Source organism: Conger conger, chromosome 2 (genome assembly GCF_963514075.1).
Source record: "Conger conger chromosome 2, fConCon1.1, whole genome shotgun sequence".
Lineage (NCBI taxonomy): Eukaryota > Metazoa > Chordata > Actinopteri > Anguilliformes > Congridae > Conger > Conger conger.
In genome coordinates, this window is record NC_083761.1 from 70,687,639 (window position 1) to 70,698,319 (window position 10,681).

The 10,681-nt window shown below is 41.0% G+C and overlaps 1 protein-coding gene and 1 long non-coding RNA gene across 2 annotated transcripts in view; one reads left to right on the forward strand and one right to left on the reverse strand.

Annotated features, from left to right (window-relative positions):
• Positions 1–597: 597 nt before the first annotated feature.
• gcdha (glutaryl-CoA dehydrogenase a) lies at positions 598–5,421 on the forward strand. The gene is made up of 12 exons (XM_061231380.1): positions 598–707; positions 1,177–1,288; positions 1,548–1,577; positions 1,680–1,820; positions 1,943–2,005; positions 2,253–2,423; positions 2,516–2,645; positions 3,015–3,231; positions 3,332–3,435; positions 3,645–3,770; positions 3,966–4,126; positions 4,481–5,421. The coding sequence occupies exons 2-12, from the start codon at positions 1,186–1,188 to the stop codon at positions 4,552–4,554; spliced, it is 1,320 nt and encodes a 439-aa protein (XP_061087364.1). The 5' UTR covers positions 598–707; positions 1,177–1,185; the 3' UTR covers positions 4,555–5,421.
• The window catches only part of LOC133121866 (uncharacterized), a 12,436-nt gene continuing 4,751 nt past the window's right edge, over positions 2,997–10,681 (reverse strand). The window contains exons 2-3 of the long non-coding RNA XR_009708052.1: positions 3,894–4,118; positions 2,997–3,784 (exon numbers count right to left, since the gene is read on the reverse strand). This is a non-coding gene — a long non-coding RNA (uncharacterized LOC133121866). The remainder of the gene's footprint in view (positions 3,785–3,893; positions 4,119–10,681) is intronic.

A 10,681-nucleotide genomic window follows, 5' to 3' on the forward strand; every position in this document is an offset into this window, starting at 1 on the left:
GACTTGATGAAAAAGTCAAACTAGAATGTTTGATAGTGATGTGAATGGTGATGGTATCACCTGTGCATGTTTGTTTTTGTTAAATTCTTCTTTGAAGTGATAGGACACTTGTGTAACTATGTTACCCACACGTTTGTGACCCATGCCCATCTGAAAATAGCCAACATGAACAGTATGTTTCAGCGTTCCTTCCAATGGACAGTCTATAGGAAACACGCCTCTACAACAAGCCAATCAGGCAGACAGTTTATCTGACACCACCGTCGGACTCGTCACTCAGACGCCATGTTTAATGAGGTACAGTTGCAATGTAAACTTGTTCTTTTTTTCCCAAGTCGTAACAAAAAGCAGATTAACCGCTGCACGATTTTGAAAAAGATTATTAGTTTTGCATTGTATTGTGTAAGTATTTATTGTAGCCTACATTCTATTTAATTGTTATTAAATAATTCGCTATAATGAATTGTGGATCAATTTACATGACGCTTTTTGTTAAATAACATTTTTACTTTCCAGGGGAGCCCAACAAACGAAGTATTATCCATGGCTTGGCCACAGTAGACATGGCGGCATTGCCATACCAATTTATGGAGAGGCATCTGACGTCACACAGTGACGTCGGATTTGATCTTCCATAACAGCGTGCTGTGGTGGGGTGAGACTTGGGTGTACTGTATTTGAACGCGGATCAGCTTCGCTTTCTAAAGGTAAACTTTTTTTTTTCTTGTTATATTTTTATAAAGTCGTGCACGACTTTATAGCTCGTAAAGCAGGGAAGCGTTCATTATTGGAGCCTATGATAACTTTCTCCCTGGCTGTCTGTCTGAGTTATAGTTTGCGAAGTTATGTAACACAGAATAACCATATTATGAAACATGCACCAGTTGTACCACATTATTGTTCGACTGCGATAGTTTGCTGATCAGGTAAACGTCAACGATGCAATTTACGAAAAATATAGAACACAAATGCAATTAAATTGTATGAATTATAAAAATCTTTTTTTTTAAATCGATTTTAATGGTTTACTTTGCTCTAATGTTTCAGAAAAAAACATAATCAAATTGCCATACACAAGGAATTTAGCATTTCAAAAAGGTGAACTTTAACTCTTTAGAACTATTTCCTTTTTGTGAACTTTAAACTGCATCAATATTATCTCTTTTTTAATTCCAGATTCCAGATATGGCTTTAAGAAATTCAGTTTTTCGTTTGCTCACCAATTACCACAGATGTGCTCCAATTTCAATATCAAGAGCACAGGGAACTGCAGCTCAAATTCAACCGGGTAAATTACTTTCTGTCCCAAAATGAATTCATTTTAATACTACTTACAGTAACTGTAGAGATGTGTGTACACTCCCACAAGACTAATGTTAAAAAAGACAGGCATATATGCTGGCATTACCCTTGTAATTAAGTATTGACTTGGTTTTACACAGTTAACTAATGCCACGCATATTTATGTTATTTGAAATGTTTTCCAGATATGTGTGACTCCAGTTGTTCAAAAAAATAAATAGCAATTATTTATTTTTCCTTAACAGAGATAGCGGACAAAAAAGCAGCTAAAACACGTGAGTCTTTTCTTGTTGTTGTTAATTAGTCAATGTTGACATTATAAATAAGGTTACTGTTAGTTGTGACTGATTTTGTGACTCGCTTCTTTTCGACCCCAGCCAAGGTGCAGTTCAACTGGCGGGATGCACTGGATCTGGACGGGCTGCTGACGGAAGAAGAGATAATGATTCGGGACTCATTCCGCACTTACTGCCAGGAGAAACTCATGCCCCGCATCCTAATGGCCAACAGAAAAGAGGGTTAGTGCTTATTAGTACATTAGTTAGTAAAGTAAAGAAGAGCCAATGCAGATTATTACATCTCTGGTTTCAAGATAGAAATAAGTAAACTGGAGTGTGTGTCTGTGTTCGTTTATTCTCAGTCTTCCACCGTGATATTATTTCGGAGATGGGTGAACTGGGAGTTCTGGGCCCAACCATCACAGGTAAATAACTCACATAAGCAATGCCACTAAAGTAGCCATTGGCCACCCCTATTTTATAAAAATAATAATAATAATAATAATAATAAATGTATCTTCTCTTTACTGGAAGCTAAAACCTCAGGGATATGCATATGAACCAGTTAGTATGATCAGTGTTTGGACTCAAATGGAGCCACCTCTCACACAAACTGTGTGTGGTCGACATCACATGAATTGTGTGTGTTCCTCTGCATGCTGTGTCTCCCAGGGTATGGCTGTGCAGGGACCAGCTACGTGGCCTACGGGCTGATCGCCAGGGAAGTTGAAAGGGTGGACAGTGGGTACCGCTCGGTCATGAGCGTACAGTCTTCGCTGGTCATGCACCCCATTAACGCCTACGGAACAGAGGAGCAGAAAGAGAAGTATCTGCCAAGGCTAGGTGAGGAAAATACGTTTCGGCGTGGTGTTGTGCATTGATGCACTTTTCTGGCTGTGGTTTTGTGTAACGCCTGCGCCCGTCCTGTGCTGCAGCACGCGGAGAGATTCTGGGCTGCTTTGGGCTGACGGAACCGAACCACGGCAGTGACCCCGGCAGCATGGAAACCCGGGCCAAGTACAACCCCTCCAGCCGCACCTTCACCGTCTCCGGGGCCAAGACCTGGTGAGTCTGGAGCCAAGCGACAGCTTCTGTTTGTTTCACTCTGAGCCGAGGTTAGAGCCCCACTGAATGAGACCCACAACACACAATTAGTCCCTCAGGGCCAGGGTCGTCACTGCAACATGACTGTCGACATTAGGGAACATTACTTTGAGATTACTATTGTTCTGCAGTTCTTACAGTCAGATCCAGCTGTCTGTGAATGCACTGGCACGCTACTCTGTTGTTTATGAAATCCCTGTTGCTCAACCATCACGTTCAATATAATCCCACCCTATATTTAGCCGTTGCGCTCGCACGTAAACTACTCTGTTGTGTTGTCCTTGACTGCGGCGTCCTTGTTATGAAACTTCCTGTGTCGCCCCTCGCCAGGATCACCAACTCTCCGGTTGCAGACGTCTGCGTGGTTTGGGCCAAGTGCGAGGACGGCCGGGTGCGAGGCTTCATCCTGGAGCGCGGCATGCCGGGCCTGACCACGCCCAAGATCGAGGGCAAGTTCTCCCTGCGGGCGTCGGCCACGGGCATGATCGTGATGGACGAGGTGGAGGTGCCAGAGGAGAACCTGCTGCCCAAAGTCTCTGGCCTGGCAGTGAGTGATCTCCTGCGTGCTACGGCGGTAATAAGCATGGCTGCACAGTCAACTGCCAACTTGTTTTCTGACTGTCCTCCATTTTCCCTCTCTCGAACAGGGTCCCTTCGGCTGTCTGAACAACGCTCGTTACGGCATCGCCTGGGGCGCCCTGGGGGCCGCTGAGTTCTGTTTCCACGCTGCGCGCCAGTACACTCTGGACAGGTACGGCAGCTAGAAAAACAGGACAAAGTCTAGTCTGCGAATGGGAGGGATAATGATCTGGAGGACGAGTAGCAGTTCTGCGGCAGGATGTGGTAAAATGTTGCACAAATCATTTTGACTGCCTACATGGATTTGGGGAGACAGGAGGGTATTTTCTGTGTAGTTCCGTGTTTCATCTGAAGTTGTCTTCCTCCATCCCTATGTGCTAGGATACAGTTTGGTGTTCCCCTGGCCAGGAACCAGCTTATGCAGAAGAAGATGGCGGACATGCTGACCGAGATCACCATCGGACTGCAGTCCTGTCTGCAGCTTGGCAGACTCATCGATGAGAAGAAGTGAGCTTCCTTTACTGTTGGTGAATGGAAGACATTTTAGAACTTGTATTGTTACTGCCTTAAGACAATAGAAGGAAAAGGTGTTAACATAAAATGTCAAAAAAGTGAAAAGGCAGATAATACCAAGGAAGCCTGCTGTATTTCTGGGCTTTAGAGGGAGAGGCTGAGCCCTGGTTCTGTCTGTCCTTTCCCCAGGGCGGCCCCGGAGATGATCTCCATGCTGAAGAGGAACAACTGCGGCAAGGCCTTGGACATCGTCCGGCAGGCCAGGGATATGCTGGGTGGGAACGGCATCGCAGACGAGTACCACATCATCCGCCACGTCATGAACCTGGAGGCCGTCAACACCTACGAGGGTGAGGGGAAGGGGGAGAGGCCGGGAGGAAGGGAAAGGCGGGGATGGAAAGTGCTGGAAGGGTGAGGGAAAGGGGTAGGCCAGGTGGAGGCCATGTCCAACGGCTTCTGATAAGAGCTTGGAACATACTGGGGTATCTTTGTCACATTTCTGCAATACAATACATCACCAATAGAGGGTAGTAATGGTCCATAGGTTCTAGGTCCTAGTTCTGGATGTGTGTAGAGTAGATTTATACTTTATTGTATAAAATATGATTTGAACTCATTGTTGTATTACAGTACATAGGTCCTATATTGTAAATAGTATAGTTGTGAAGGATGTTCCAAAGATCTTCCCCTGTCTGTTCTTGCAGGCACCCACGACATCCATGCCCTGATTTTAGGGAGAGCCATCACCGGACTGCAGTCCTTCACAGTGGAGAAATAGATCCAACTGAGTGACCACTAAAAACCTGGAACTAAATCTCGATCTGATTTTTGAGAAAGAGACGCTGATGTAGTGAAAGCACAGTGTTGGATTTCCATGACACAGTGCCTTTTTCATTTCATCTTCAGAATAGCAGGAGTGGTGGACAGCTTGTGCAGCTTGTGTCAGAAAAGGTTAAAGTTAAAGTGTGGGTTATTGCAGAAGACACTTTCACAAAGGCAATACTGTTGCATATCGTTACACTAGGATTTCTGCTGGGGTAATGTTTCACTGTGAAAATTAACTATTGGAATAATGACGGTACATTTAATTTAAACAGATATTTTAGAACTTGCATAGAAAATATATAAAAGCCGTGTTGGAAAATTATCTCTAATAGTGAAAATGGTATCACAGAGAAATGTTACAATGGTTTTTGGTTAACATTGTACAAACAAGGAAATGAGTCTGATGTTCTAATTATTATAATAAGTAACTATAAGAGAGTGATGACAATCTAAGCATTTATTGTATCCTGGGTGGACTGGTTACTGTTAAACATTTTCACAAATAAGTCTTTTTTTCACTTTACTGTTTCTGTTATGATGTATGGACCTCATGATCTAACTAATCTACCTCCCACTTAACTCAAGCAATAATGCTGTTTACTTTCAGTAAACGTTTTCTGTAATTTATTTTCCACAATCAAACAACTGTGCTTCTTTTTGGTTTCGGGGAATTGTCTGTTGCTCACCTAATTTTACACTAGTCAGTATTTTATCATTTTTCAGGTTTGATAGGGGACTGCAAAATCAACTTTAACTATGTAGAATTGGAAAAAGGATGAAACATAAAGGAACTGTTACATTAAAAAGGTTCTGAAAACAATGTCAGCCTTTTGAGTCTAATGTACAAAGATAGACAAGGACAAAGGATACCAAATCAAGAACAATATATAACCTGGTTTTCTGTTCTACCTGCGGTGATAAATGCTGATTGTGAGATCATTTGTTGTATGCAAATGAAATTAATTAGCTTTGTTTTAACACAGAGTAGGAGCAGGCTATGTAGTAATAATCACGGGATCTCTAGGGAGAGATCTTTGTGACTCAGCAGGGGGAGAGTGTGCTAATTGCTCAGAAAGTTTATAAAGGTCCTTGTTGACAGCAGTGAGAGGCTGCTACCCTGCAGCTCAGAGAAAAGATGGCTGCTTCCCTCCAGTACTGCCGAGAGCTCCGCTAGCATGGTGCTTTTCTGATATCACATGACTGCTCCCATCATAAATCCACTTAATTCCTGCTCCTTGTCCTGCTAGTACTCCTCCCTCTGCTGCAGATTCATGGCCACAAGAATGATAAAAATGACACTGTACATGAAGAGAGGCTGTACAACTCAATGTAATTATTTTTTACTGCTCCAGAAAGCAGTGGCAACTTTGCTTTCAAACTACTTGTTACAGCAGCACAGCCAGACACATTCATATAGTGAAACCAGCATAGAGCTAGGTGGACCAGGTGGACGCAGTAGGTGGGCATTCACATTGGGTGTGGTGGTTGAGCCAAGATAAATTGGGGGGGACAGAACACTATTTAGGTGACTGTAGCCCACCCTGGCCCACCCATCCCTATGAGGTTGAATGGGTTGCTGCAATTTTCTCACATAATTTTATTTTCATTTTTTTATATTACTCTCACCTTACCTAATTTAAACACTTGCTACCATTTCCATCAATGTCTCTACGTGTACTGCTGGTTACATTTACACTACAATAACTTAGCAGGGACTTTCATCCAGATCAACATCCAGCAGTGGAGTACATTACTGCTGGTCTCAGAAATACAAAAGTGTGATATCACCAGCAAGGCACTGAAGGTCCATTTATAATCACTAAGCTCAATTTCCACAGCTTCAGTTAAATACAATCTCCATAATATTGTCTTCAAAGATGTTCAGAATCTCCTCGCCCATTGCTCAATACTGATTGATCTTTTTTACCGATGGCTGTCCTTTTATGCCTATCTTATTAATTCTCAAAATAACAGAAGACAAATTACCATGACATACATTGGGACATACATTCAGTGAGCACTTTATTAGGTATTTATTAAACTTTTTTTATTTACTTATTGGTCTTCTGTTGCTGTAGCCTATCCACTTAGAGGTTCGACGCGTTGTGTGTTCAGAGGTGCTCTTCTGCATACCACTGTTGTAATGTGTGGTTATTTGCATTACTGTCACCTTCCTGTCAGCTTTGACCAGTCCGGCCCTTCTCCTCTTACCTTTCCCATTTCTTCACACAATTCTCCGCAAACTCCAGAGACTGTTGTGCATGAAAGTCACAGGAGATTAGCAGTTTCTGACATACTCAAACTAACAACCATTCCAAGTCACTTTTCCTCCCCACTCTGACATTTGGTCTGAAAAACAGCTGAATCTCTTGATTCTGCATGCTTTTATGCATTTAGTTGCTGCCACATGATTGGCTGATTAGATATTTGCATTAACAAGCTTGTGTACAGGTCTACCTCATATATTGCACACTGAGTGTATGTAACTGCCTGAAGAACAAAAAGTGTCTGGTCACTTTGCCCAGAAATATTTACCTATAGAAAAATAGTACTGTAGTGCTTTATACTGTAGTAAAATGTTAAATGTGGAAGCTTGTATGTACTCTCGCTATTTCAGTTTTCACAAAACATTTTTACAGTGCACAACCAGTGCACAACAATGTTTTTACCAGCATTCAGCATAATTTCCAGTCTGTCTGTTATGTGATTGTCAGTGGTCAGTTTGATATATGCACATTTATATTTTTTTATGTTTACAATAACAGAAGATTATTTTAAATCCCTTATTGTTTCATAACGTACAGTATTTCAGGTTATCTAACTATACAAATCCCAGATTTAATGTTGATAGCTTCTGCTTCTGTCTCTTTTTGATGTAATGGCATATCACATCCTCCAAGGTCAGTGATGCAGCAGTGTACCTGACACACCTGTCTACCTGCATTCACTTCCCCCGTGTTTCCAAATACAATGTGTTTTCTTAGTGTAATGCAGAGAGTTCATTTACAAAATAGACTTTTAACATTTTGGGAAATAAATGCAAACCCACAATGGATAGAGGAATGTTCCATACTGCTCCCGGAGAAAAGAACAAATGTAGAAGGACATGTCTCTTTCCTACTTCAGAATATCTATCTATAAGAATGTACAGGCATGAATGATGGAAAGTTATTACACTATTACACTTGAGATCTCTGTTAAATGTGAACAACAAATCTAAGCAAGACATATTTTATTCATAACTAAATAAGCAAAAATGTATGCCTGAGAGGGCAAAGTATTAAATGTTCATTTTATTATTATTTGTAACATTTTTATGTGACTTAACCTGGTCACAAGTCTGTGTAGCATTTGAAATCCAATTTTCAGCAAGTCATTTGTGTGATTGCTGAGTGTCTGGCAGAGTGAATTGTTTTAACTTTGACTCAGAATTCAGCTAGAGTCCCCTCCATCTCGCAATCGCTCACCCACAGCAAATTCCCTTATATAAAATGCATTTAAGACATCACTTCATTTTTCCTTAAATTTATCTCAAGTTGTAGTTCAACTTTAAAGTTCCTTCCCTCAGAAACAGCTTGCCAAATTCATAAAAGTCTTGCTCAACAAACTACGTGCGTCTACAAAAAACCATTTGCAACACTTGAAAGTAAATTCCAGGCCAAACGCAAAAATGTTTACAAAAAAGGAATATGGAAAAACAAGGTTGGTGCGTAACTGTGTATAATATAGCAGGTCCTTGCTATGCTGCTGCTACTCCTATGCTGCTTGCTACTGATGAGATAATCTTGCATTCGGACTGTTGTGATTGTATTCAATGAAATTGTGGCTTACAATCTATGCAATGAGGCCTCAGTTAAGGAGGGCATTAAGCTACTACCCACTCCTGGATGTTTTCATGTCAGCACCTGCTGTAGAAGTGGGACATTATGAAAGTACCAAATCCCATACATGCTAAAGCTTCCTGCATTATGTAATGATACATTGAAGCAGAGCTTAGGCCCTTTTCATTTTCTTTCTTCTGAATGCAAAGCCTTGTGGCGTCTCAAATGCAATGCAGTGTACTATAATTACTATGGCAAAATAAATAAAACAAGGTATAGATTATATGTTAATAGTATTAACAGCAAACACAGGCTGATAAGTGCAGAAGGGAAACACTGAAAAGGCGTCCTCACTGCTACATGGGCATTGGCTATATTCTGCCAACCCATAATGTGGCAGATGGTATGAATACAAGTACAGGGGCGTAAGGCTGATTGACCCACAGAAAACCAATGGTCGTGTGTACGTAACATAGCAATTACATTCAGATAGCTAAATCTTTTTTTTTTCTTTTTTTTTTTTTACAAAAACAGGGGTGAGTATGAAGAACCCGGGATGTGACCTTGGAATTATAAGGTTCTATGTGCGTTTGGTTTTCAGATATTCAGATATTGAGCTTCAAAGCATGTGCTCCAAAGCAGATTCAAACTTTAAATTTTCTTCACATAAATATTTATTGTCCTATAAACAATATATTTATGACAATAACACATTTTTTACCTTATAATTCTCAGGTACTGGTCAGACGGCTGCACTGGGTATAATAATAGGCTATAAACTGTTAATGATAGTAATTTTGTCAAAAGTAACAACAATGATCTTGTAAGCATATCGTTGGATTGCCATCCAAGAAAGGGAAGAAAAAAATCAAGGCATGCCATGGTATGGGCGGAAGAGGCGGGCCAACACGAGATGTCCAATTGGTGAAACTGCAATACGCGGCAATCGGTCTTAGCTTTCCCTGGGGAAACGTGCTTTAATACGTGCCACTGTATTAAGCACCTTGGAGAGCGAAAGCAATATAGAAATGCAGTAGTGTACAGCGGTAAATAAACAAGACCAGATATTTCTGCATTGAAACCTGAAGGTTGTGATTTTATGTTAATATGACAAATAAATATTAGGCTTCTTACTCTTCAAGAACTACACTTCCGAAAGGGATTTATGCACAAGAAACCTAATATGAACTATAGGACTAGGAATATGAATGGAATTTGGCTCCTGTAAAACAAAGGTAAGACTTTTATTTTATTTTATTTTATGTTTTGAAAAAATAGTTTACATCTGTTGGATTTTGCTATAATGCGATAATTACAAACGGCGTTAAAGTATGCTGTAATCTAGCCTAACCACACTTGAGTGACTGCTTGAACAAAATGTGTTACGTTGAACAAGTTGTAGCCTAAAGTTGATTTAGTTTGTTAGTTTGTGCCATTTTTTGCTCGAGTGGCAAATAAATATACGTCATTGTGGCATAGATAACTTAGTTTCGGCATACACGCTGATTGAAATCAGTTTTCACAAATTATCCGCACATTACTTTTTGCTCACTAAGTAGGTATTCGATTATTCCACTTTTAACTTTTCCCTCTGCCGTGTAGCAAGGTCTAAAGAGAGACTTGCGGAATGCCATGAGGGAATTATCAGAACACCGAGGAATGTTCAGAGATGGGGAATGAAGAATCAGACGTAGAATTTGGCTTCAAAATCTACGGACGAAGAATGCCAATTTAAGTTTGCACGACTCAAAAGTGACGATGGATTTCACGAATAGCTCGAGTTTTAACCTGAGTAACGAACTGGGCCATGGTTATCAGTACTCTATTTCCAGCGGAGACCCACTCTACAAGGACTACAAGCCACCACCAAAGGACATCATCCAATTACCTAAAGCTGTTCTCTACCTTCTGATGGCCGGTTTGGTAGTGGCTGCCATTGCTTATGCCATTGTAGGTCATCTCATCAAGGACCTCGCACACGATATTGCAGGTACGTTTCAAATTGTCTTCACTTATGTGCAGGTTTCTTGAAAAAGGGAGAATGTGAGAAATCCATTTTAGCAACCTGCAATTGTGTAGCCAGCTGTAGAACAGACTAGCATACTAGCTAACCTTTAAATAAACAGCAATAATACGAGCAAATTGACTTTCAGAAGACCGCATTTGTTTCCCCAATGAATTCTCAATGTGAGTCTTAGTCATCCTCCTCTCTTCCTCTCCGCAGACTGCGTACTGGGGCCCAATGAGGAGGACCTGGAA